At 46.4% G+C, this 27,296-nt stretch overlaps 1 protein-coding gene across 1 annotated transcript in view; it reads left to right on the top strand.

Annotated features, from left to right (window-relative positions):
* The window catches only part of SSH2 (slingshot protein phosphatase 2), a 90,083-nt gene that overhangs the window by 52,059 nt on the left and 10,728 nt on the right, over positions 1–27,296 (top strand). Inside the window, 12 exon segments of the mRNA XM_030962475.1 lie at positions 5,450–5,553; positions 10,199–10,263; positions 14,879–15,000; positions 17,376–17,444; positions 18,204–18,246; positions 18,248–18,270; positions 19,283–19,477; positions 21,027–21,120; positions 21,248–21,376; positions 23,433–23,479; positions 24,841–24,987; positions 25,577–25,777. Of these exon segments, the coding sequence (XP_030818335.1) occupies positions 5,450–5,553; positions 10,199–10,263; positions 14,879–15,000; positions 17,376–17,444; positions 18,204–18,246; positions 18,248–18,270; positions 19,283–19,477; positions 21,027–21,120; positions 21,248–21,376; positions 23,433–23,479; positions 24,841–24,987; positions 25,577–25,777 (1,239 nt within the window).

The raw sequence follows: 27,296 nt of genomic DNA, 5'->3' as shown, positions 1-27,296 counted from the left end.
TGTGCTTTACACAGCTCTGAGATCTGCCCTCTGTGTGAAGAGAATCCAGCGCCTTAATCCCTTGCCTAGGAGCAAAGGTTTAAACTGGAAGCCAACCATTGCTTTCCTCCATTTAATTCATTAATACTGCAGGCAGTTATTAAAGTAGGTGCTTTAAAAAGTAAACAAGGGAAGTAGGGATGTTGTTTATTAAAAAACAAACTACAGTGAAGGTGAAAGAGGCACTTCCCTGGGGAGGGATGCCGGAGGAATGCAATGCTTTTATCTGGTGTTTGAGGGAGAAGTGCCCTGGGCTGCCAGGCTGCACATCATCCAGCTGTGCACCCAGCTGCTGGTTCACCCTTGGCTGTGGGACTGATGCTTTATTAACCAGGACTTTTCTTGTGGGCAGGTGAAGGGTGGGAGGCTGGCAGTGAGAGGTGTGCCTGCCTGTGGAGAAGGGGAAACAACAGCCAGTTTGGGAAGGGGAGTAGGGAGAGGAAGTGGCTTGAGGTGCTGAAAAAATCTGCAGGCTGCTGTGCCTGCCCTCCTGTTACTGCTCCCATGCCAGGCCCAGCAGGCTGCAGAGGAATTGCTGCTCTTGCAGTCCTGGCTGCTCCAGAGCTCGCTCACATGTCCCCAGCTGCCCTCTCTCCCTCCTTCCACACCTCGGGAATGAGCTGAGTATTGGTGCCTGCTGTGCCACTCCTGCCAGCCTTGGAATTTCCTTTTTGTTTGGTTTGAGTTTTGCAGCCATTGCTTTAAGGGAAGATGATGGAGCTGAGCTGGCAGCTGAGATGTGCAAGGCAGCATTGGCTGCTTGTGTTAGGGCAAAATCTGGGGGGCTGTTGAGGGACTGCACAACTCTCTTGTCACGGGGAGCTACAGCTGGAGCCAGGCTTGGCATTGAAATTCCATTGTAGCTGCTTCAGAGCTCTTTTCTGCAGGTCTCTGGTTAATAAATACCCACTAAGAGAAATTATATTTCTGTAAATCATACAGGTAGTGGACTTCCATTCAAATGTGGAGTACATTGATACCTTCATTTCCCCAGCCACCACTTTTCAATCTCCCATTTCTTCTAAGGATTAGGGTGAGCAGGGTGGGAGGATGTGACCACACGCAGTGCCCATGTGCTTTGGGCATGGCAGTGAGGAGGTGACAGCACAAGGAGGGTTTGGCCTTTGCCACACTGACCTGTCCTGTTGTGTAGGAGGATGTGCATGGAAGGACTTCTCCTGCCGAGCCTGTCAGGGAATGGTGCCAGTTTCTGCTTGTGCTACTTGGCAGGTGCCCGACCAAGGGCTGGGCTGGACAGGACAGAGCCTGCTGTAAGGAGCTGCTCTGATGAGTGAGGAGAGCAGACTTTGGAAAGTCATCCTCAGGCTCTCAATAACTTAATTAAGTGTTTATTAGGATAAAACATTGCCAGCAGCCGTTCAGGTGCCTCCTTGCCTTATTCCTAAAAAGGTTTTCTCTCCTTTCATTGTGAAGCAGTTTCAAGAGAAAACAGTAAGATTCCTTTTAGAGTATTTTATACTGAGGACTGAGGGTTTCTCATTGAAATTGGAGAGTGGTGCAGATTCACCTGGCTCCTGGCTGGGAGCTGGAAGGCATTGTCCAGGGAGTCGTGACAATGCATCCAGTGATTTATCACACCTCTTTGGCACAGCCCCTAAACCAGTAACACTTTCTCTTTAATGTCCTCAAACCACTGTATTTGGTGTTTGTGCTTGCAGTTTATGAATGGAGCTGTGCAGTGTAGCATCTGGAAAGGCATTTATTTTTTGTTTGCCATCTATAAGTTCTGTGTGAATCTCATTTTGTAGCACAATGAGAATTTAGTTTGAGCTGTGCAGTGATTTCCTTGTGCAGGAGGAGCTCAGCCCTGGGCAGCACATCAGGGGGCACAGAATCACTTCTGTTTCCAGCTGTTACTGCTGGTTAGAAACAGAGCCTTCTGAGGGCAGTGTCTGTGCCTTTTGTGCAAAAGGCTTGAAATAGTTCTGATGTGACTTGTACAGTTTCTACAAAATCTTTTCTGCCTGGGAGAAAAACTGGTACAAGTTGTGATTTCTGTAGGAGTTGCTTAAGTCTTCTGCTTGCACTGGTTCTCTTCCCAGTGAGCAGGGAATTACAAATAGCACCTCACTGGTGGCCTTGAGGCTGCTGCTTCACTGCAGAGGTGAACATGGAACAGAAGGGATTTTCCCCCAGCTGTAGTGCTGAGGATTGTGAACTCTTTCAGAGGTTTGTCCTGAGTAAGTCTTCTCCTGACAAAACCTGCTGTGCAGTACAGACAACTGATGACAAGCCTGGGGCGCTGATAAAACCCAGCTCAGCTTTGTTACCTGTGCCAAGTTGGCTTCTTGTCTTCTGCTGTCCTGGACTCAACTTCTCCCCTAACCACGTTGATTGTCTTTTAACACCAGTCTGTTCCAGGAGAGTGTTTCAAAGAGCCCTCAAGCTCCTGTAGGCTCTGGCAAGCCAGATTTTGTGAAGTATTTCAAAGCCCACGTTATGCTTGGAAGCCATCGAGCTGTCAGCAGGGTGAAATCAGTAGTGGATGGCAACACTTGTTTAGAGCCTTAATTGCCCTTTTCACAGACATCTTTTCTATCTCTTGTGCTTTTGAAGTGTCTCAGACTGGGGCCTGCTGTTAGTGTCCCACCCAAGGAATCCTTTTTCTTTATATATCAGGGACAGTATCCAAAGGTGATCTTGCCCTGAAATATGAGCTTTAGGTGAACATCATGCCAGGGGCTGTCCAAACAGGATGCACCCAAATGGAGCAGCCATCTGAGTGTGGCACAGAGGATGTCAGGGCAGTGATTACTTTTATTTTTTGTCCATGTAGTGCATTACAGGCACCAAAATCAGCATCTGCTGAATTTAGTATTAGAGCTACTTGGACTTTCCCATGAATTTGTTGCCTTTCCTCCCAAGATTTTCTTAACTGCTTGAATCTCAAAGCAAGAGCTTTGTTGTGTGTTTGTGTGTATTATGGGTTTCTTTTCTGGACACTGATGCATCTGGGGTTAGAATTCAGGGCAGGTGATGCCAGAGGTGCCAGCAGTGTGCCTTGGCTGCACAGGGAGTGTCCCCACAGCTGGATCTGGCACGAGGCTGTTGTCTCCATGGAGCTGCTGTTCTCCCAGCAGTGCTGATGGCCATCTCCTGCCCTGCTCCTGCCCTCCCTGCCTGACCTCCTTGTTCCACAAGAATGATCTGCTTTGCCACATTCTTCAGCTGCTCCAACCCTTTGTATGGGAAATCACTTTCCCTTTCCCTAGTCCTACCAAGTTACACTTAAAGCCCGTGGTTAATGGCCCAAAACAAGGCTCCCCTGGCCTTAGGAGAGAAGGTGGCCTCCTGGAAGGATGCACCTGATGGGAATCTCGTTAGTTCTGCTGCTCTTTCCTTTCCAGGCTGGTGGCTGAGAGCTGGTGATAAGGGAAAGTGATGGAATTGAGAAGATTTTTAACCTCCTGGCCCTCTTAGCTGCATGCTACATTATCCACTAAAAATAGTTGCTAATTCCACCTTCTGGGGGAACCTCAGGCACAGGCTAAAGGATTGCTAATATTAGTGGTTGGCTTCGCTGATAAAATGAACAGTGTGAAAGCTGTCTGTGAGTGCTGAATTCTTTCTCCTCCTCTGCAGCCTAACATCTCTTAACAGTTTTCTTCTGTGATGAGATTATAATGGGAGGAGGAGAATTTATTTTTAACATTAATAATACTATTATTATTATTTTAAGTGTCCTTAAGATAACTCGGTGTTACTCTAGTTCAGGCTGTAAGAAACTGTGTACCTTGAGAACTTGGAGAGGATTTTATTTGTCAACAAAAGCTAGAAAGGCTCAGTCAAAATTTTTAATGTGAAAATGGTCTAAGGAAACGTGTTCAGTGTGCCCAATGAGCTTACTATTTTTTTGTTTTAACATTAATGTAAGTAGAGAACTCTCTGATCTATTTTAATTTAGGGTGAGTGATTTTCTCATTTTCAAAATTCTGTTTTCATTGAAATACCCAGAGCATGTTTGACATCTGGTTCAATTTTTAGGAAGAAAGTTCTGGGAGAAACTTTGTCACTCAGGAGTGCTGAGGCTATGACAGCACAGTCTAAACATTGGGATGTGCTGCAGCCTTGAGAAAAGTCTTTCTGACTCTGTGCATCTGCTTTTCTAGAGCTTGGAAAACTTCCTTTTTTATATCCCTGGCAGCAAAATGGAGAGGTGCCCAGAAATGTGCTTGAGCATAGGGGGAAATCCAACTTTAACACAAGCTTTTTCTAATTCTTTTACTTCTAAAAATGTAGTCAGAAAATCCTTTTTTCAGCAGTCAACCCCAAATAATGCAGGGATTTTTACTCTATTAATTTCCCAGTCCTCATCCCTTAGAGGAAGGGAATAACTAACTAGGTTTGATATTTGCTTAAGTGGAAAAATGAATAAAAAAGTTCCTAACCTCTTGCTCAGGACAGGAGCTGTCTTGAAGGACAAGCCAACATCTTTTCAAAGCATGGAGCTGTTGGGATGCACGATGCCAGAGACTCTCCCATCCTGTCTTATCATATTCATCATCCATCCTGTTGACTAGAGAATTGTTTGTGGCTTTCTTCAAAGCCTCTAGGACTGCCTTATCAATTCTGAGAAAAGCAGGAACCCTCGATTATGCAACAGGATGGCTGCGTTGCAGAATCTGGAGCGTGTCTTGCTTTTTCCACGAACCACAGCATCTGCAAGAAAAGGGCTGGAAGATGTACTTAAAATACCAGCTGTTCCTCAGCACTTGGGAGTTCTTTATGGCCCCTTTTTGCAAACTTCTCTCCTTGTGTGACTTCAGAAAGGGCAAAATCAAGTCATGAAGTGATGGCTGATTTCAACAGCATTACAGTTTCTTGCTTTGGTGATGTATAGGTCTTTGAGAGTTAATCATCATGCAGCTCATAGAGAGTAGTTTTATGATTTCTTAATCTTTTGTGTACACTAATTTTCTTTTGGCTAACTGCTGAAGGGAGACATTTGTTTCTGCAGGGCATCAGCTGTGTCTGAACCACAAAGCTCAGGGTTAACAGAGTCCATAATTACCCAGATGCGTGGGCTTGTTCTATTCATCACCATTTAGAAATGTGGATCTGTCATCTTGACTTTCAAATCGAAAATGTAGCCATAGGTTAATCCCCTCTGCCTGCTCAGGTTGCACCTCTGCAGGCAGAGTGGCACCAGCATATGTTCTGCTTTTCAGTGTTTCTCTGTTTGTGTTGTTCTCAGTTATGCTTTGAATGTCTGCAGTACTTACATGAGGGGAAAAAGTTCTTTACCAGCAGAATGATTTGGTCTAAATCACTTCATTGCAAAAGAACAGAGCATGCATTCAGTGCTTTTAACCTGCCTTGTTCATTGCTTTTTTCCTTTTTTGAAGACAAGACACTTTTCCTCACTCCCTTTTTGTCTTTTCCCTTGCAGCATCAGCGAAAGCTTCCTCACTGTGAAAGGTGCAGCTCTCTTCCTGCCACGAGGAAATGGGTCATCCACTCCCAGGATCAGTCACAGGCGCAACAAACATGCAGGTGAGTGTGGTATCGATGGCTGGGGCTTGTCTGCTCCCTCCTGTTTCAGAGTCCACCTCTCTCGAGCTCATTCTCACCTGATGACACACGTTGGTCTGGCCCACGTGTGTATTAAAGCCTGACCTGCCAGTCTCAATGCTGATAGGAAAGAAAGTTTTCAAAACTCTGCTGTTCAAACAGGGTCCTCAAATGAGTGACATCAGGGCAGCAGTCATGGCATGGTGGAGACTTGAGAATGATAAAATATCATCCTGTAATTTCAATATGAGAGAGGGAGGGGAGGATTGCCTTCCAAAACCTTTGCACTGCAGTGAGAAGCCTGAGTTTGTGATATGGGGTGAGTAATGGTCCTTCCTAATCTGAAAGGAACCGGTTATGTGGAGGAGAGGGAGGAGGTTTACCAGACTTACCTCCACGTGGGGATGTGGAAACCTCTGAGCAAAGTCAGTGTGACCTCTCAGAGGTGTGAGCAGAGTGAGTAATAGAGAGTCAGTTATAATTCTACCTCCTTTATCTGCTGGAAATTTGATTTGTGTTTTTGCTTTGACTCTCTTTGAAAAGTTGCTCTGAATATCATAACTCAGACATTTCAGGGTAGGGTTTTTTCATTGGCTGTGTAGTGCTTAATCACTGGTGGTATTTTACAGGCATCAGATAGGGTGGGGATTTTTCCCTTCCATAAAGCAATTGGCAGGAAACAAAAATAAATTGAGACCTTCAGATGTTTGCAAATGGGACAGAGATGGAAACAGAGACAGGAGTCAACGTGCTTTGCTAGAAGGTGACCAGGAAAAATGTGATTTGGTTTGGTTCCAGGTGTATATCCCTTTGTACTTTGACACCATCAGACTGTCATCCACCTCTGCATCTGTCAGAGTTATGTATGTGATGACTGGCCACCTCAAAATCTGTTTGCAAACATATTTATAGAAAAAGTTTAAGTCAGAAGGCATTTAATTATATACTTCCACTCAAACATAGCACAGGCAGTACCCAAATTGCTTTGGTGAGATGCATTAATTACCAGCTGTCAAAAGAAAATGTTCTAAAACTTAAATTAAAGCTGGCCTTTCTGGTCGAGAATGAAGTGAAATGTCCTTTAGTGTGAAAGTAGAGTGAGCAGTCTTTCAAAAGTTTCTCTTGGCCTGTCTTGGTGTTTAGTCTCTCCAAAGTCCATTGCTGAAGCCCAGGGTCCCCCTGGCACTGCTGCCTTGGCTTTGCCTCGCGGAGGAAACCCAAAGATTTTCCTGCTGAACCTCTGCAAGGCAGCACAAGTAGCTGTTGAGTCTCTCTGCTTGCCTCATTTACTTGCTGCAGCTGATTTGCATGAGGTCTGGAGACCTTGGTGGAAAATAATTGCTTGTCTAATCGGCCCAGAGCTCTTGGAAGCCAGATTGCCAAGGAAGCAAATCCGGTGTGTTGTAATTGCTTACAGCGAGGTGTTTGGTGCTGCCGAGGCTGGCTTGCCTAAGGGGTGGGATTTTTGTTCTTAGAAAACTTATTTTATTCCTGTCTCTTCAGTTTACAGGGTGAGATTTAATGAGGTATCAGTGCTTGTCCTTTCCTCAGTTTTCCTGTCTGTCAAGTGATGGGAATGCTCTTGTGGTTTTTTATGGTGCTTGCAGGTTTCACTGAAGTGAGTCCCTCATTTGAGTGTGCAACAGATTTCTGTGAATTTTTCTGGTATCAGCAGACCAAGGCACCAGAGGATCAGTGTGTCACCTTCCTGAGCAAAACATCTGTGCCACCAGAATTAAATCAGTGATGTGGAGAGCGTGGCTGGCACAGTGTGTGCAGCTGCCTCCTTTCTGGGACACCGATAATCCATGCTCAGCTTCCATCCCCATGTGCGTCGTGACTTATCTCTGGCACACAAAATTAGAAAGGGGTAGAGAGCAGACAAAACTTTCCAGGATGGAATTGCTGCCTATAGATGCAATAGTATTTCAAGTGGCTCCAAGAGCATTTTCTAGGAAGGCTGACTGACCTTCCTGACCTGCCTTTTTAATTCATCAGAGGCGCTAGAATCCCGCGTGAAGAGTGAATGGGTAACAGGAAATAATTAATGCTCACACCCATTTCTCTAATCGCACCTCCATCAATGGGAATCATTGGCAGATTGACTAGATATGGTACCAGCTGTCCATATTCCTCTCCCTGGGTGGTCCTGTGCCACCTGGCAAACTTCTGTGGGATGGTGGGCTTGCTTTTCCACAACAAACAATGCTGCAGGAGGCCAGAAAGGGATGTAACTTCCCTGGGGCTTTTGCCATCTCTGGAATACTGTGAATCACTTTTCAGATCCCTCCCTTGCCCATGCTTTGCACCTTGCCTGCCAGCTCAAGGAAACAAAAGCATCTGCTCAGCACAGGACAATGTGATAGGAAGCAGCAGCCCTGCCATGACTGCCAGCAAAGCCAGCTCTTCACAGGACAGGATGTGATATCTTTGTGCTGATTCTGGCATGTTAAAGCCTTTCCTTTGGTTTTTCTTAATCCAGGAAGTTTACAAAATGCCTTGTGTGTTTGGGGCTGAAAACCCTGCAAGTTGATTAAAGCTGGCCAAGGAAGCAATCCTTTACTTTCCAGCTCTGGAGATCCCAAGGCTGGCAGGGGAACAGGGAGGAGGAGTGTGGTAAACTTTCTGAGGATGAAGGATAATGGAGCTCCTTGGCTGAGCCTTGCAGAGAGGGTTGTCGTAGAAACTTCCTCTCTTTAAGTATTGAGATAATCCAGTCATCCAGGTGATTTTTTTTTTTTAAACTCTGGAAACTTTGGCTCTTAAGAAATCCCTGAGTTACTGGCAGCAGTAAGTGGGAACTGCTACATTTTGGAGAGGGAAAAAGCTGAGGTGAAGCATCTTTCATTTCAGACCAAGACATGTGGAAGCTTCATGAGTCAAATACTTGCTGAGCTCTTCCAAGCTGTGGGCAGGAGGTGCAGGGGGACCTTTGCTTGTTGACTGACAGTTCTCAGCAATTCTCACTATATTATTAGCTGGAACTTGCTGGAACTGAGCAGTGTTGTCAGGATTTTGCACTGGTATTGACGTGGGGAGATCCTGTCATGGCAGTCCTGGCAGAACAAGCACCTGATGGATGACTTGGCCTTCCTGAGTGCCCTATCTCCATAAATAATTCCTATTTAGGGAGGCTCGTGCCAGCCACTCCCGTGCTGGGAACAATGTCCATGGGCAGGAAGCAGCTTCAGGTGCTGGTGATACTTTGTGATTTCCCTGGCACTGCTGAGTGCCTCAGTTTTCCCACCCCCAGTTAAAAATGCATTCCCAGAGCACTGACTCATTCTCCATATGCTGAAATGCAGTTCAAGGAGGAAGGAGGAGCAGAGCAGGGATTGCAGTGTCCTGTGTAACCCACTCCAGGCGAGGTTGTCTCTGTGCCATCCAGAGAGGGGCTGCACAGCCCTTCAGCCTTGCTCTTGCACCAGCTATAAAAATCATTTGGAAACCAGGTACTCTCAGTGGACAGCCTTTCCTTTCTTCTTCCCATTTTGGTATTTCTGGGTGCTGCTCCATGTCCAGTCTTTCCTTATTTCTGAGAGTCTGAAATAACATGGATTCTGGCACCACTGGTGAATCAGAAAGGGAGGTCAAGGGGATTAACCAGCCTTCCTAGAAAAGGTTCTTGTAGCTGATCCTGCTGAACATTTGCTCCTTGCAGTGTTGCCTAAACTCAGCTTCCTGGCTGTGGGGGAGTGGGAGAGAGTGGAAGAGTAAAGGCTTCTCTTCTTGCTGATCTGTGCCACCCACCTGGCAGCCCTGCACTCTCCTTTGTGGGAATGCAGGTTAATTTTTCCATGTAATGATTGAAAAACCAGCCCCTTGCAGGAGATGTTGCTGCTGGCTGGTACTCAGGGGATGATGTTGGCTCTCTGCATGCCAGGAGTAGTGCTGAGAAGCAGCACTGACAGAAAATCATCTCACTTGTCTTTGAAATGCTTGATGTTTTAGGAACTTGTGACATTTGTCTCTTCTTAATAAGACTTAAAATCACAGTCATGCACTAAATTTAATTCTCCTTTATTTTTCCTCAGCTTCACCAGGAAAGCTGTTTCAAGTGTTTTCTAGGGAAAAAATATAGGTGTTTGATTTTTCAGGTGGCAGTTCTTAGCTGCCTTTGGGTGGGGTTGGTACACAGCCATAGGTGGGCACATGCTGCTCTAAAGCAGGACTAAATCTCATTCCAAGGGAGTATACTTTTCCCTGGGTAGTATTTCTGCACTGAGTATTAAGCTGGTGTAAAAGAAACGGCAAATTTCTGGTTTGGAGCATGTGGTAGAATGAGATGTTGAGCCATAGGATGGGGTTCATTTCTAACTAGGTTGACTTGTCTGTCAAAGGAACAAAGAGTACTGAAACACTCTTTATTTCTGTTAAAAAAAAAAAAAAAAACCAGAATTTAGCAGGAGAGAACATGGTAACACAGGAACAGGTGAGCACACAGAGCAAAGAGCAGCTGACTAAGAGATGACAAAACTCCCATCTCTGAGTAGGTGGAAGTGACAGTGACGACACTGCTGGTGACGTGTCAGGTTTCTCAGTGGACATTTGCTCTGGCTGGACAGCCAGGAACTTGCATGTGATTTTGAACTATTTTTGTGCATTCACCTTGCCGTCTTGCCCGCAGGGGATCTCCAGCAGCACCTGCAGGCCATGTTCATCCTGCTCCGCCCAGAAGACAACATCAGACTGGTAGGTTGGCTTTCTGCTTATCTCCTGTGAACCAATGCAAAGGTTAAGCACCACTTGACAAACACACCTGTGTAACTCAGGGAAGCAGTGGTGTGTGTGTGTGTTGGAGTGGTTTCATCAGCAGGTTTGGGGAGCCTTTGCAACCACAAAGGTAGGAAAGGAGCTAGTTATGAAAGGCCTGGTTTGGTTGTTCAGTGAGACAAATTGTATGGCTAGAAGGTTGTCTTGGAACCAAGTACTGAGTACCTGTGCTCCCAAAAAATATTGTAACACTTACCAGAGAGGGTGGGTAAATTATCTTGGTGTCCTGTTTAAATCAAGAGTAGGTGACTTATGTCTGACCAGTGTGAGTGAGTCTGCCCTTCTGTGAGAGTTCACTTGTGTTCCTCACTCTGCTGTCCTGACTTGTGGCATCCCAGAAGGCCATGGCTGAACAGGTGGGAGCATGCAGGACCCCCATGTAGCCATGCACCTGTACTGTACCTTGGCCTCCTGCTTTCCTGGGCTGTTGCCTCCTACAATGATGTAAAATGAGGCATTGCTATTCACAGCATTAATGCACAGTCCTGAAGAGCTCCAGAAGCCAAATGTGAGCAGTAAGGAATTTGCCTGGGACATGTTGAAGTGCTCTACAAGGCCAGGCATGACTGCAGTGAGTCTGCACCTTTCAGCACTCAGTAGCCTGAAGTTTGTTTCCTGTGTTTTCTTGGTACATCTTAGCAACGTCTGCCCAAAGAAGGACTGCCAGCATCCCAAGTGTTATTCCAACACCTCTGGTTTGTTGAATCCTCCTGAGCTGTGCTGGAGATGGGCTGATTGGATGACTATAGCTAGGAAACAGCCAAGGTTACTATGGAATGCTTTAGCTTCCCGAATGACCACCGAAAATAATTTGCCATAAGCAAGCCAAAGGACCTACTCCCTTAAATTTTGCCAGGCACACCTTGCTGTCACTAAAATTTCAGTGAAAATGATGGACATGGGGGTTCTCAATGCTTTTCAGAATTTGAGCCAGGGTTAGAACATTGGAAACTATTGAACAGGGCATTGTTCAGCAGTATCACTGGCTACATTGTGTGATTTGGGACAAATTAGCCTTAACAGCTGAATAAGGACTTTGTGGGCTGAGACATAAACCCTTTTGTCCAGAGCTACATTTGGAATGCTGAAATCTTGCATGAGGTTAAGTTCGATAGTCTACTTGAATTTAATTGATTCTTGACGAACGAAGGGTGTGCAGGGCTGCAATGGACTCTCTCATAAAACAGCAGATACAAATGAGATTTGAAATATAAACACTACTGAGAGAAATGCATTCCCTTCATTTTCTTGGCTGCTGTCATTTGGAGGGCCGGCTTCACAGCTCAGGGGCCAGCAGAGGAATCTAATCCTCTAAAAACCTACACTTAAAATTTGGAACAACTCTTGTTTCTTGGAGCTGTTGGCAGAGGTTTTTAGCCTTCTGTGAGAGCAGGATTAGAGCCATGGTAAGATCAGTAGGAAGGAGGAAAAGGAGTTAAGAATGCAAAGTGATTGAATATGTTCCTGTAGCTTAGCAGAGCTAGGAACTTGAAAGTTGGACACACACTTTTTTTTTTGTCTTCAAATCATTTATCTCCATGAGAAATGTGTTCTTGTATGAAACACCTACTGTTGTGGAGCATGAAAGGTCAGTATGAACTTCTTGGAATGTGCTGTTCATAAGGGCTGGTGAAATATCACATCATACTTCTGATGATACAAGAATGCAGCAGAAGATAAAGTTGGCTTGTGTTCAGGTGAGCCTAAAACTTCAGAAGAATGTGGCTGGCCCTGTTTTGACCAGACTACAAATAACCTTCCCAAACTCAGGAGAAAGCTCTGTATAGATGAGCTGCTTGGGAGAGAACTTTCCATCTCATCACAGTCCCTGAAGCCAGGCCATCTTCCCTACAATAACTGGGATTTCAAATATCTTCATTTAAAAGGCATCAGAGCACTTGGTGTGCTCCTTCTGAGAGGTGAGCATGTGAACTAGCACTTCATGGAAAGGTTAGAGCTTCATTTGTGGTTTGATAGGCACGCTGGGGCTCTTCATAGCATCTTTAGAAGTTGGCTGGTTTACAATGTCAATTCTGCTGTTTTAATACTCCATTAAATGTAGCAAAACACATTATCTGCCCAATCATGGTTCTTAGCACTTTGTGCTAAGGGTGTAAATGTTGAACCCAGAGATTCACACTAAGCCATGCCCTGTTTCTCTTAACTGGCCTCTGAAAATCTCCCCCTACCAGTGTGTAGCTATGTGACCGTTGCTCACTGTTTGTCTTGCCCTGTTCTAAAGGGTCTTGCATCAAGACTTCCCATTACTGCTGGCCAAATTGGTTTAGCAAAGTAAGTTAGATTTTGTTAATCCTCTTGCTGCTGGACTGTCCTCAAGAGAAGCAGAACAGAAACTCCTGTGTGGATGGCCCCAGACACGGGGCAGCTGTGTCTGTCTGCTCCCATTTTAGACAAGTCTGTGCTGATTATTGAGGTTTGGTTCCTAATGTAGATAATTATTTTAACCACCAAGACCTTGGTGATTACTTGCTCTTCTAGGTTGAAGAGCACCTTTCTATTTTCCCACAAGTGGTTAGTTCTAGAAACAACCATCTTTGGGAGAATTTGCGCCTTGAAGGACTGACCACTTTGATCCTCCGTGTTTCCAAAGGAATCCCAGTGACTCAAGAATCAAGAAGGAAAATAAGGCTGGTTTTAGCATGACTTATCCTAAGGAGATGGGGTGGGGCACAGTCTCTGGCTGTACAGAGCACAGCTGTCTGCTGGCATCAGCATTTGGGTAGTTTCTGTTGGTCTTTGGTCCAACTGGGCAAGTCTGGAAGACTCTGGCAGCACTGTCTCCTGCCTGCACTTGCTGTTCCACCCCATCACCAGAGCTGCTGCTCCCTGCCATGCCACGCTCAGCGTTCCCTGCCACAGAGCACTCTGCTGGGATGGCAAGCTCTATTCAGCTGCCAGGCACTGGTTTAACCTTTATTGTAGACTCCACCACGTGTTGTCAAGATTTCCCAGCTGCTGGTGGTCAGGAAAGCTCTGAGATCAGAGAGGGCTTCCTCTAAGCTGGGAGGTGCTGCTCTGACCTCAAGACCAAGTTGTGAACAACTAGAGGAGCATATTGGGAAAAGCAGCCTGCTCCTGAGAGATCTCACACAATAGTTAATTTCTTAGCTTTTTAAGGATGACGGTTTCAGCTGGGATCTCTGAGCCAGGACCTCCTATGAGGGCCACCAAGAGACGTCTACATAAGCTGTGGCTCAGGAGTTTGAGGAATTTGGTGGAGAATGTCAAACACCACTTCAGACTTCAGCCACTGGGTTGCAAGGAATTCAGGACCCAAGTCCTGTTGCAGCAGGCAGAGATCCGTCCACAGCACAGTGCAAGGCTGGGCTGTGACAGCTTCTTCTCCCCCTGTTTGCTCTCTGCTGGCCCTGCTCAAAGTTCAAGCAGCAGTTTAACAATATGGTAAACACTGAGGCCAGACAGAGTCTTGGGGTTGGATTGGGCCATCCAAAGTTAAGGTTTAGTTTGCAGAATTAAGACACTTCCTTTCTAGGGATGTCCTAGTTTCTCTGGTTGGGATCCTGTGACTAAAATAGCTGCAAACAGCTTGGAACAGAGTCCAAAAAGTGTTGCAAGTAAAGGCTGCTTGCTGCAAGTGTTGATAAGCAAAACTTTCAGTGCTGGGCTCCCTTCCCCAGGCTCCTCATGACCAGCAGTCTGTCTGCAAGACTTCCTGGAGTCCCTTCAGTTCTCACTCACTTGTGGCTTCTGGAGGAGCAGCTCACCTCAGTGCAGCCTTCCAGGAGCTTCAGCATTGGTCTGACATTGACAGTTTAAGTTCCACTGTTCTCTGAATGCTCTCAGTAGTATTTGATTTGGGGGATTTTGGGCTGAGCACCAGTCCTCCTAGAGCACTTTTGGCCCTGGGGTACAAGTGAACATGGCAGGAGCAACAAGGCACGATGACTTTCACCTTTCCTGGGCAATCTGAACCAGTGAAGGATACAGCTTAGTCACAGGGATATCTTTTCCTGCCAGGTGTAAGGCAGTACGATTGCTTCTGCCCTGGGGAAGTTGCCAGAAGAATTCAAAGGGCCAGCAGGAAACCATGTATGAATTAGGTCCTGCTTGTCTGTCCAGCTGCCTGGGAAGCTGGTGGAAGGAGACTCGTTGGAGCTGTTGTAGCACACAGTAGTTTAAAGGAAAGCTCTGGTTCTTGGGGCAAGGTCCTCTGAAGGTGAAGGTTCAACACTCATCTGTCTCACTGATGGTCCACAAAGCTCACTGGGCTGGGACCAGAGGGCTGTAGGTTGTTCAAAATCAGCCTTGGTGGGACAGAGCAGGGCCTGCAGCCAGGTGTGCAGAGTGCACCAGGAAGGTGCCAGCTGTTGAGGAGGGCACTGTGTGGGAGTAAAGCACTTCTTACCCAGCTGAGGAGCGTGGGACATCCCTACCAGTCCAGGCTGCCTCACTGCTTCTGCACCTGCCACTCAGCATGAAAAGGTGCCCTGTAAAGGTCATAATTTGTGTTTTGCTGACTGCACTGCTGATCTCTTCCCCTTCTTTTCTTCAGGCTGTAAGACTGGAAAGTACCTACCAGAACCGCACTAGATACATGGTGGTGGTGTCCACCAATGGCAGACAAGACACAGAGGAGAGCATCGTCCTAGGAATGGATTTCTCTTCCAATGACAGGTACTCAGAGTGCCCAGGTGGGGAAGTCCTTGTGCTCACCATCACACAAGTTACCTGTAGAAATCACTGTCTGGTGTCCTGTGTTTTCTGGGGATAGGCTGCTCCAGCTTTTCTAGCCTAACATTTTTCTTGAGATTCAGAATTGCCTTTTTTTATTTCTTGAGAGGAGGTGGTAAATGTGAAGGCAACAGTGCAGGTCAGCATTTCCCTCATTCCTCCAAGCATCAGGCTTGAGGATGTTCAGTGCCTCTGAATGGTAAGGTCCCCAAGCCCTGCATCTGTACACCAGAGACAGGGACAATCTTCATGCAAAGAAGGAAAAAACTGCAATTAGAGGAGCTGGACCTCAGCATTCAGGAGAACAGGTGATAAATAAGAGAGGGACTGTCAGGCAGTCCCTTGCCAAGGTCATGGCACAAAGGCCTGATGGCAATGTCAGGGTTGGTGATGGCAGATCTTGCACACCGTGTGCTGTCCCCAGGCAGCACTGTGTCATCAGGGTTTAGTGGTTCTGCTTCATTCATTTAAATTCCTGCTGACCTTTCCACAAGGCTGCAGAATGTGGCTGGGAAGCAGCTTTTGCTGCTGGAGGGGCTGTAAGCCAGGTGACAGCAACCCAGCAGCTTCAAGGGCAGAAACTTCACATTGAGAAGGGGACAGTGGGCACCTTGGAGAGGGCCTGGAGGCACTTGACTCTATTAAAAAGAGTTTTAAGTAAATCTTGGCCTCTATTGGAAGACAATCACCTGGATATTCAATTTTGGAAGGTTTCATACTCATGCTTACTTCCAGCACCACTACTACAGGAATGAGTCTTGCTTTTGACACTAGTTGGAATAAATTACTTCCAGGTAGTTAGTAGGATCACTAGAAAATATTTTTGAACTATTTGGCTAAGAAATTGCCTTCCAAATATTGCCTGCTGATCACAGCAGCCACCATGCTTGGTTTGGATGCTGAGCTTGGGCGATGCCTGCTAAAATGGGGGACCAGCTTGGTGCTGCCCCTGGCTCCTGTCTCTGCACATGTGTGCACAGCTGTGATTTAGAGATGCTCTTGCCTGGGGGCAAGAATAACTTGTCCTTGCACAGGTTGCTGTGAGCTTGGAATTCACTGTTGGCTGTGATGTACCAGCGCAGCCACCTTTGATAGCTGAGAGCTCACTGGTATTCTGTCTCTAATAACACAGCAGGGTCGTTTTAGCTTTCTGCTGGAGTTCCTGGGCTTCTGGATGGTCACTGTGATCTGCCCTCCCCGAGCCCACCCGGTATTTATAACTCCATGTAGACTTGTTGCTACGGTCTCTGATAAGCACTCGCTGAACAGTATCACTAAAAATACCCCAGCCACCTTGGGAAGCCTTTTAAAAACACATCTTTCCATGAGCTCATCTCATGTTGTCAACAGAAATAGCTGCATGCTGTCTCCTGGTGCTGGGCACCAGGCATGTGCATTTCCAGGGCTCCCTGTCTGACCCTCCAAAGCCTGGTCTCTCCCTCTTCCCACTCTTCTCTTAAGCTGGAGACTGGCAGGTGTGGTGGAACTGCTGGAAATCTGGGAGCATAAGAGCAGGAGGCAGTTGAATTCAGTTCTTCAAGATGCTGCTTTGATTGTGGAGCAGATTCGCAGCTTTATGAGATTCAGCTCTTTTCATTTACCAGCATGGAGGAGGTTGTGTTGGGTTCCCCCGCCCCTGCCTTTTTTCTGTCACTTGATTTCTGCTTTTAACTTGGCTTTTTGCTCAGCCTTACAGAAATCTTGGGGGACTCTGAGGGCAAAGAGAGCAAAGCAGCTGAGAGAGGAATGGGATTGCCAGGAGGTGTCTGTATGGGATGGCTGTTGTGCTCATTCTTGAGGGCAAAGAAGGGTCAGGAGTCAGCCACAGGTGATAGGCTGAGATTGCCAACTTGCCATGCTGCCAGTCATCCTGCTATTGCACTGCTCTGCTCCCAGTCCCCAGCAGCTGTGGCTGAGGGACAAACAAGAAAATAAAGCTGTGGATTGCAAAATCAGAGCTAGAACCAAACCTCTTGAGCCTGAGAGGGATTAATCTGTAAAGAAAGCCTTGAGCTGACCAAAGACTGTGAGCCCCCTCTGACCTTCTGCACAAAGTTCAGTGGTTTTGGATCCTGTTTGTTCTTCTCCTGGGTATGTTAACCCTTCAAGCTTGCTTGAAAGGATAGTGCTGTGCCCTGAATCTGGTTAGTGATCCTTGCCAGGCCCCCGTAGAACAACACTGGCGCTGTTTGTCTCTGAACCAACAGTGGGATTTTTCTTTTTCCTAATGAATACAAAAATACGCAATTATTGCCATGAAATTAGAATAATAACATGGTGCTGTAGTAGATAGACTGACTTTCTCTTTCTCACTGCAGTAGCACTTGTACGATGGGCTTGGTGCTGCCACTCTGGAGTGACACCTTGATCCACCTGGATGGGGATGGGTGAGTGCCTTTTGTGTGTTCTGTGTTAATACAGCTTAGAACAAGGTGTATGGAGAAGGATTCCAGTGCTTGCAGAGCCCTCACAGGTCCAGCAGCCCTCCTCTGTTGGCCTGTATCAGGTTAGCAGGCTCAAAGGCCCTCAATCACAGTGGTTGTGGCAGGGAACACCAGTAATTGACTTATCTGTGAATAAACACGCACTGAGACAGTGGCTTATGTGTGTGTTTAAGCTGGAGTAAAGGAGCTTTTACTGGAGAGTGGGTGTGTAGTGAAAGCTCCTTAAAGGGATCCTATTATGTGTTCCTCCATCATGCTTGCAGCAGGCAGCACTCAGCCCAACATAAAGCAAGAATGATGTTTCTCTGCCAAATAGACGCCTGCTTGCAGACTCCTGTTTGTGCCAGTTACTCAGGCTGTCCAGTGCAGTGCATGGAATGACTTTTCTTTCCTTGGTAGCTGCCCCAGGATCTCTTTAGCTGGACTCTGTTGCTCCCAGCTGTGGCACTGAATTTGTGTTGCCAAGGTAAACAGCACAGCCCAGCACTGTCCCACTGTCTTAGTTTCATTCCCAAACAGCAGCTGCTTAAAGAAGTTATCTTAGAGCTTTTAGTGTGCTATTTCCATCTGTTTGCTAGCTGAACTCAGCAGTGTATGCTTAGGGCTAGACATGTGCTGTTCTAATGTGCTAAGACTATCAGTTATTAACTAAAAAGTGACTTTTGGGAGACATTTTTACTTTGCCTTTTTTCTTCTCACCAGAGGCTTCAGCGTATCAACAGATAACAGGGTGCACATATTCAAGCCCGGTGTCTGTACAGGCAATGTGGTAAGTACTTACTAGAAGCTGTCCCAGTGATCCTTTTTCCAAGTGTTTTAGCTGCTTAAGCTCTTAAAAACCAGGTGCTGCTTTAAGTTACTGTGATCTTGAGACTTGCTTGAGCAGCCAGAAGTTTCCTTCAGAGACAGGGAAGGAAGTTTGGTACCAAAGGAAAGAGAGAGATGTAAGTGCTGGTGTACGGCAGCTTTGTCTCAGCTGAGAGCAGGAAGGAATAGGGTAATTTTCCTTGCAAAGGGCTGCTGCTTTGAGCCCAAAGTCACATTGCTTTGAGTATATGTTTGAAATATTTTGAGATATGTTCATTGTGATAGAGGAAAGAGAAGCTGCTTGCATTTTTCTTTCCTTTTAGGGTGGTTCATGTAGTGATCATGAAAGTATTTCTGGCTCGAGCTTCTTTGCATTGCAAAAATACATCGCCTGTCAGCGATGCTGCTGTCACCCCAGTGATTTTGACCTGGATCCTTCTGATCCCAGTCAAAGATTTAAAATAAGCTAAAAATAGGAGAGGGGGATTTGTTTCCCAGCAGCAGCTGAAGAAACTTCTGACATCCCTCATGCAGTGAGTGAAGGCAGACACCTCAACATCTCAGTGCAGTCCTGAGCCCTTGGTTGTGCATGTCTGATTCCTGGGTGTCCCTGCCTTGCACACAGGACAGCTGATGGCACAGTAGGAGCTGTCAGCACCCTGTCTTGGACACAAACTCTGTGCATCTTATTTAGGGCTTGGGTATTTGTAGCAGATTTTGGAACCAGAGACATGGGTCTGAATTGTGAGCACCTCCACTGCTATCCAGCCTTGTTTTGGCATGCTCCAATTAAGACATGCAAGCTCTGGCAGCATATGGGAATCCACAGCCTTGCAGGGCAGCCTCTTGCACAGTGCCAGGAGTTTGTACCAACTGATGGGACATGAGCAGCATCCTGGATTTGGCTGCTGCTTAGTGCTTGATACCAGCCTGAGGAAGAAATGAAAAACTGACAAGTGTTGTTCCCTTGCTAGGTCTGCTCTGCAGAGTTTGCACAAGGCTTGTGAAGTGGCAAGGAGCAACAACTACTATCCAGGGAGCCTCTTCCTCACGTGGGTCAGTTACTATGAGAGCCACATCAACTCTGACCAGTCATCAGTCAATGAGTGGAATGCCATGCAGGATGTGCAGTCCCACCGGCCCGACTCACCCGCCCTCTTCACAGATGTGTAAGTTGGGCTGGCTCTGCTGAACTATCCCCAAATGAGGGTAGTTTCCACAAGAGGTTGCTCTTAATTAGGTATTAATAAGGAGAAGCTTCCTGTTCCATGTAATAAGTGGATTCATGGTTAGGTAAACACCAGCACTGGAAGTTTAGCCCTCCTGGGGTTCTCTTGCATCTCCTCTGTTTTCAGTTTAGTTGTTTATCTTGGGCTTTGCTTGCAGACATTTGCTTCTGCAAGTGCCATGTTACTGGTGAGAGAGGTGTGGTGTACCTCAGCCTTGTCTCTCCTGATTTTGTCCTCTGGTTCCAGGCCTGGAAGGAACAGGTTTCTGTGGACTTTGCTCTTACACTGGCACGTGTCTCAGCACATGTTTAGGCTAACATGGTCTTTTTATCCTTACTCAGTTCATTTTGCTGTAAAGTGTTTAGGTAGACAATTCGGAAAGGCAAAATTTATAGGCTGTATCAACATTCAAGGTTTACCACCCCTGTCATTAGTAACTGCTGATGGTACTGATACCATATAACCTGAAAGGTAGTCTGTGACCAGATGTGGTGCCAAGTGTGAGGGTTTTCACTTGCCCATTTTATAATTACTTCACTGGTCCCAGCTGCTTTCCCAGAATAATAGTGCCTTTGGTTGATTTATGCTCCCAGATATTTCCTGTTGCTGGAGTCTAGTGAGTGAATAATGATGCTGAACAGTTGTTCAGCTGTGAACAAGTCTTCACACTTGATTGTTTTTTAATGTACAAGGCGGGTGGCTGAAAAGTATTGGCAGGCTGACAGATTAATATTTTCTTGTAGCTTTTCATATATAAATTTTATCTAACCCACCCTTTCCCTGGTGGCACCTTGAAATTGAATGATTTCCTTGGGACACTTAAAACAGCATTCTCTTAATGGAATCCTGAAATAATGCATGAGATTAAAAGAACCAGGAACTTCATGATTTTTATTTGTGAACCACCAGTTGAACACTTGTAAGGTCCATGCCCTCCCCAGCCTGGCAGCCTTCCAGAGAAAGGGAAAGGTGGTGGGACATGTCACTGCTGGGTCCCCTCTAAAGATGCTGGGTGAGCCAGCTCCGTGCTGCTGCTCTGCTGCAGCTTCCCCTGGTGTTACTCAGGCTATTTTTGCAGCTGGTGATAAGGCCCCTGGCAGCAGAGGCGGGAGGAATGCAGAGGCTTAGCTGCCCTCGTCTCTCCATGTAAGGAGTTTTGGAGCTGTTACCTTTCCAAGAAAGGTAGGGAGAGGCTTAGATATTGCTCCAGAGGGTATAATGCAGCCTTCCCAATTTAAATTTTACCAAATACCAGGGGTTCTCTGGATGACTACAATGGATTAGGAGCATTCAGTTGGTGGCTTTCATATACAACTGTGAATCTAAACTGGGCTTTACTGTCACCTGAATTCCCTCCAGAGGACAGGCCTGGGGGGAAGTAGTGTGAGAGTCTGAGGCTCTACAGAGTATGCAGTCTATACCTATTTTAAAAGTGTCATGAATGCAGTTTGTTTTCCCTCCCAGTGACTCTGTTGCTTTCTTCTGACAGCCCAACTGAGCGGGAACGCACGGAACGGCTGATTAAGACCAAATTAAGGGAGATCATGATGCAGAAAGATTTGGAGAACATCACCTCAAAAGAGGTGAGTGGTGAGGGTGCAGCACTGGAAATGCTGTTGTGCAAACTAAAGAGCTCTGTGCTTCATGCCATGAAAAAAGGCCAGAACAAAAGCTTCACATGACTTCCTTGTGTCCCTCGTACCCATGCAGATCCGCACGGAGCTGGAGATGCAGATGGTGTGTAACCTGCGGGAGTTCAAGGAATTCATTGACAATGAAATGATAGTGATCCTTGGGCAGATGGACAGCCCCACACAGATATTTGATCATGTCTTTTTGGTGAGTCTAACAGTGAACACAAAAGTAAACACTCCCTAACACTTTTCACTACGCGTTGGTTGACACAGGGGCCTCTGGAGGAAGTAAAAGGAATTCTGAAGGAAAGGTTGGTTGATCCTGGGATCAATTACTCTTAAGACAGTAATGAACAAGAACAGCTTGGCCTTTTGGGTGTACTTTGCCACGTAGCACCAAGCTGTAGACCCTGTACCTAGTGGATGGAAGGGACAAGGTCTTAATTCTAACAGTTTCTCAGAGCTGTTTCCATTGATGTAACACCAGGTTTGTGGCTTTAACTGTCCAGGGTACCCACATGCCAAGTTCTTGTGTTTGGGGAAGACATAACATCACAAAGAGGGAGGAGAGCTGTGTGACATCCAGGTGGAATGATGCTCTTTTAACATGGAAAGTTCTGAGTTTGTGTGATCCAGGAAGAACAGAGTAAAGTAACAAAGAATCCTGGAGATAAGTCACTTAAGGAAACATAAACATTTTGCTGTTTAATGTTTTGCTTGCTTAGTTGCTGCTGGGGCCTGTCTTAATTACTGCAGCTCCTTCTGGTGAGTCAGCGCTCCGCTGGATTTCCCAGCCCTGGAGCCATGGACACAGGTTTGGTTGGGCTGTCTAGCCTGTGAGGTTGGCTTAACTTTAAACAAAACCATTCTTCTTGGACCAGCTGGTCTTTCCAAATGCAGAGGGCCTCTCCCAGTCCCCGGCTCAGAAGGGATGGTCTCTGTTAATGTGAGCACTCCCAGGATATCATGTTGGGGTAGAGACAGGAAACTTGGAAGCACCTACGATGTAATGGATTTTTTTTTTTTTGCAGACTATGTGTTATAAGGAGAGAGGGGGACCTGTTACAGGATTATGTTGCTGGCCAAAAGCTGTTACAGGCAGCTGGATGCACTGCAGGGCTTGGAGTCTTGGCTCTGAGTGCATTTAATGGGGAGGAAACCTTTCAAACAAGGCTTGCAGGCAGCACCAAGAAGAGCTGTGGTTAATGTGTGGAATAAAAGTGCTTGCAGAGCAGCTGCTGTGGTGAGGAGCAGTGCTGCTGGGGCTGGGCACCAGCTTCACCCAGGAGCATGTGTGCTGCAAGGCAGGGTTGTGTTGTGAGGGCTCAGAGAGGCAAGGAGCTGTTTCCTTCCAGGTGGAGACAAGAGCCCTATGGGATCCTATTTAAGGAGTACTAAAAGAACTAAGCAGGAATTAAGAGAACTGATGATGTTGGTAATTGTGGATCAAAGGACAGGAGAAAAGGCTTTCAACCCTGCAGCATTGTTCTCCCTACCTGTGGAAACCGATGGTTCCCAGGCCTGAATTAAATTGTTCTTCCTTGACTGAAAGAGACAACATTAAACTGAGTCTGGGCCTTGGTAAATGCAATCAATCATCTTCATCTGGATCATCTTTCCATTTGGGAGCCATTTTAGGGCAGGGAAGCAAAGAGCTTGTGCACCTTAAATTTTGAAGGAAGCCTTTGAGTGGTTTTGTCCTCAGTCAGGTTTGTGTTTGAGAAGGCAGCTGTGTGTGCTGCACAGGAGAGGGTTACCTAGCCAGGGTTAGTAAAATATCTTCATTTCTCTGCTCACACAGGCTTTGAACATGGGGAGAAGAGGTGTAACACAAGTGAGCTTAGGTGTTGCTGCTTTGATGTTCGAGATGGGTGTTTTGTATATAAACAGCACCTGGATGGTTCTTAAATGCAGGCAGCTTCTCCTCTGTGGGACAGAACTGGCAGCAGCCCCCAGGGAAAGGGTGGAGTGGTCCTGGCTTGCTGAGGTTGATTTGTCAGCACTTTGCAGGAAGTGCCAACACACAGTGCTGGGCTCTTGTTGGCAGAGCTGCTTCTTGTTTCAGAAGGGATCTGGTTAATGGGGTGAGACAAGGTGCTGAGCATCAGTCCTGGTTACCACTTGTGTACCGCTGTGCTCAAAGGACCCCCAGCTCTCCAACCCTTGGCTGGTCAGCTCTGGTTCACTATCCCTCCCTCCACCAGTTGCCTGGCCATGCCTTCCTTCTGCCTGATGTGTCCCTTTGCATGTTTTCCCTGCAGGGCTCAGAATGGAATGCCTCCAATTTGGAAGATTTGCAGAACAGAGGGTGAGTAGCTTCAGGCCATCAGCTTGAAATCAAGAGCCTGGCCACACTTTTCTATGCAACAAACTCTGTTCCATACCTGCTGTGTAACCTGAGTCTTATTTAAGGGATTGCAGATCCAAACAAGCTCTTGCTTCCTCCAAACTCCTTGTCCCACAAACAGGCACCTTAATGTAGAAGGATCTTACCCTGACCTTGACTAATGTCCCCAAGGCAAACAAAGGAAGGCAGCAAGCTCATAGCTATAAGTAGTAAAAAGCTGCAATTACTGAACTGGATGCTGCATAGTTGGCTCTGTGCCCTCAGCCCCAGCCCATAGTTCTGGACTGATTACAGAGGCACTTAGGACCTCCAGGCTGTGCAGGAAGGAAAATGTGGAGAAGAGCATTTGTTCCTCTGAGTGGGGCCCAGTAGGAAGTAAAGTCCTGTAGGAACCCCACCAATGGGTTCGTCTGTTTCCTGCCCTTTCTACTTTTCAAGTTTAGATTGTCCTTTCTCTAGACCAGGTGATTATAAGCACCAAGATTGTGCAATTAAATAATTATTCTTGGGTTTGGCTTATTTGTGACAAACCAGTGGAAAAAACTAATCGTGCTGGTGAACTGATAGTGTAATTCTGTACCTCAGAAATTCAGCCTGGCAAAATTGACTCTTCCTGGTGAGCTCAGGGTCTGCTGTGGTGTCCTTGAGTCCAACAGGTCCTACTTGGTCATCAGTGATCTCACACCTGCTTGGGAAAAGGGATGTCACCCTCTTGCAGTTCTCTTATTCTGCCTGATATCCCAGCATGAGTGCATTTCATAAGCATCTTACGAGTAACCCTCAGGGCTAAAAATACTGAGTGCTGTGTACATAAATACCACATGCTTTCTCTAGCAGTTTCCTTTCCAGAAAATTTAGGGATAAGAAATAAATCCTCCCCAGTGGCTCATTGTCTGTTACATCTCTCTGTAGTTGTTTTATGTGTTTGTTTAGCTCTGGTGTTACTGGGAGGCTTAGTCTTCCATCTTCCTGTGGTTTTGGTGCAGCAGGAGGAGAGATTCACAAAGGGCTTGGAGAAGGTGTGCAAACACTAATTGCAGGAGCTCCTGTGGCACAAGTGTTGCTGACATGTAGAACAGAGGTGGTGGGCAGTGTGAGCTGACATTGTGCAGAGGAAGTTTCTATCCATGGATCTCTGTTATCAGGCTCTAAAGTGCCCAGCAAAACCTATTGTCTGTGTTAACTGCTGCTTCCTTGCATTAATTCCTGGTTTCCCAGGAATTCTGTTCAAGAGTGCACTTCCAAATGCCCTTGGCAAAGCTAGGCAAGGCTGCAGTGCAGCAGTGGGACATCTCTTTGAACTGGCTGTGTCTCTCATGCAGGGTACGGTACATTTTGAATGTGACTCGAGAAATAGATAATTTCTTCCCTGGGCTCTTTGAATACCACAATATCAGGGTTTATGATGAAGAAGCTACAGATCTTCTGGCTTACTGGAATGATACCTACAAATTCATCTCCAAGGCAAAGTAAGTCTTTTCAGAAAACACAACACCCCCATTTAGAAGATATATACTAAGCATTTTGTTTTCCTGCTGATTTTCTTAACTGATTTTCCTCCTTGCCTACCTACCATCACAGCATTTTCATTTTGTGGTTTTCAGTAGAAGAGCATCTCTATGCTAGAGGCTGCTCTGAGCTGCTTAGTATGTCTCTGGGATGGGTTTCTAAATTGTGACACCATGTTTGTGGTACAGGTTCTCTTTTCACTTGGAATATGGCTTGATGCCAGTGGACCATTTGGGCTGAGCTCAAGGGTGCCACACTAGTCTTCAGAAGTTTTCCTGTATTTCTGTTTTTCCACTTTCCAATAACAGCTTCAGAAGAGCTGTTGTAACAAAATCTCTTAGGAATATTAATAAGACCTTGTTCTTCAGTTTCTTTGTGTGTCTTGCTCCAGTTTGTAAATTGGATTATCAGATCACATCCCAGACTCCAGCTGTGGCCACAGTGTTGAAAATATGTTCGATAATTCTCTGGTAAAGAAGTTGCTGTTTTCTTCAGCTTGTCAGATGTTTTCTGTTTAGTGATCCTCCTTTGTTCTTTCTCCCACTTTAGGAAAAATGGTTCTAAGTGCCTGGTGCACTGCAAGATGGGAGTGAGCCGCTCAGCCTCCACGGTGATTGCCTATGCCATGAAGGAGTACGGCTGGAACCTGGACAGGGCTTACGACTACGTGAAGGAGCGCCGCACGGTCACCAAGCCCAACCCCAGCTTCATGCGGCAGCTGGAGGAGTACCAGGGGATCCTGCTGGCCAGGTGGGTGCAAGGATTGATCCTCATTATCCATGTTGAGGTGTAACACTTCAATGGTTGACTCCATTCTTTCAGTCAGAGGTTGGATTGCTGTATTGTGCAAGCTCGGGTTCGTAGGAAAGGTAGCGCTCTGTTTTCAGGGTTAGCAAGCCTGGGAAAATGGGTGTAACCAGGAGCTGTCAGGAAGCTGTTTGACTTCTAGGATGTTTGGTTTTTGGAAAGTAGCATCCCATGAAGTGTTGTCTGAGTGCAGCATTCAGAGCTATGCAGGCTCCAGCAGAGATAAATGATGTCCCTGTTGCTTGTAACATCACTTGGCAGGGACCTCGCTTTGTCTCCTCACAGTTCCCTGTTGAACATGCCCCTCCTCAGCAGCTGGTCTGGTTTTATTTAGATCCCTTTGCTAAGTGTTGGTGTGAGGGGAGGGACAGGATGTTCTGTGCATTGCAACAGTGGTGTTTATTCCTGCCTGGAGTCCTGAGGCTGGTCTGGAGCTGGGCCTGGGTATGGGCAAGTGTGTTGTAATCCCAAGCCAATCACCTGACTAGCAAAAAGACATAAATATTGCATGTTTCTAGGCTGTGTTAAGCAATGTCTTCACGTGATCAGCAGGAAAGAGGCAGTGATACTCTGTTTTGCCAGGTTATGGTATTTAGTTTGGGATCCTGGTGTGCTTTGCCTGGAAGCAGATCTGCAGCAAACAGAGTTACCCAATCTGAGTCTCCTGCCACAGGAGGTGATCTTTGCAGGTTTGGACCTAAGTAAATAGTAAATTTCAAAGCTTTTTTGGTGCAATTGGGAGATGCCTGCTTTTTGTAAAATCATTTAGGTTGGAAAATAGCTTTAAGGACAAGTCCAGCTATTGTTTTATACGCTGTCATTTACCGCAGCTCTGTCACTCATGTGCTGTCTTTAGGGCATACTTCTTACCTCTGTCCCTTCATGTCTATTCTATCCACTTGCAAAGACCTCCATTCCCTTTCACTGTAATAACTTTTTCTTGTTCCTTTGCTATCCGCCTGTTCCCAGCAGCCTGCCTGTGTTTGTTGCTGGGCCAGGCCTGGATTCCCAATTTTTACACCAAACCCTTGGTCTGAGCTCCCCTATCACTGGAGTGTGCTTCCTCTTTCCATTTCTGCACAAGTAAACAACTTCAGGGCTCCTCCCAACTTATTCCCTGACCAGGTGCACCCACAGGATCTTCATCCACCAGCTCTTCCCATCCTTCCTCTCCCCTGCTCCCCAAACCCTGCCTGCCATACTGACCCCCTTTCTTTCTAAAAAGCAGCCAAGCAGTAGCAAGTCTCGGGACAGATCACATGGAATAGACAATTTTAAAAAATAGTGTCCTGCTGGACTGAAACCCCTTGAGACAGACACCACACCTGCCTTGGGTGCCTCATGTGACACCAAACATGCTGCTGGCACCAGTTGGTAAAGGTCAGTGCTTAACTCTGGGCCAGAGGTGACCTGACCAGTGTAATGTGCATTGGGCAGACTGGGGAATTAGATCTCATTGGTG

This window comes from Camarhynchus parvulus, chromosome 19 (genome assembly GCF_901933205.1).
Source record: "Camarhynchus parvulus chromosome 19, STF_HiC, whole genome shotgun sequence".
Classification (NCBI taxonomy): Eukaryota; Metazoa; Chordata; class Aves; order Passeriformes; family Thraupidae; genus Camarhynchus; species Camarhynchus parvulus.
The sequence above is the reverse complement of the archived record's forward strand: the minus strand, read 5'-3'. Positions and strand labels throughout refer to the sequence as shown.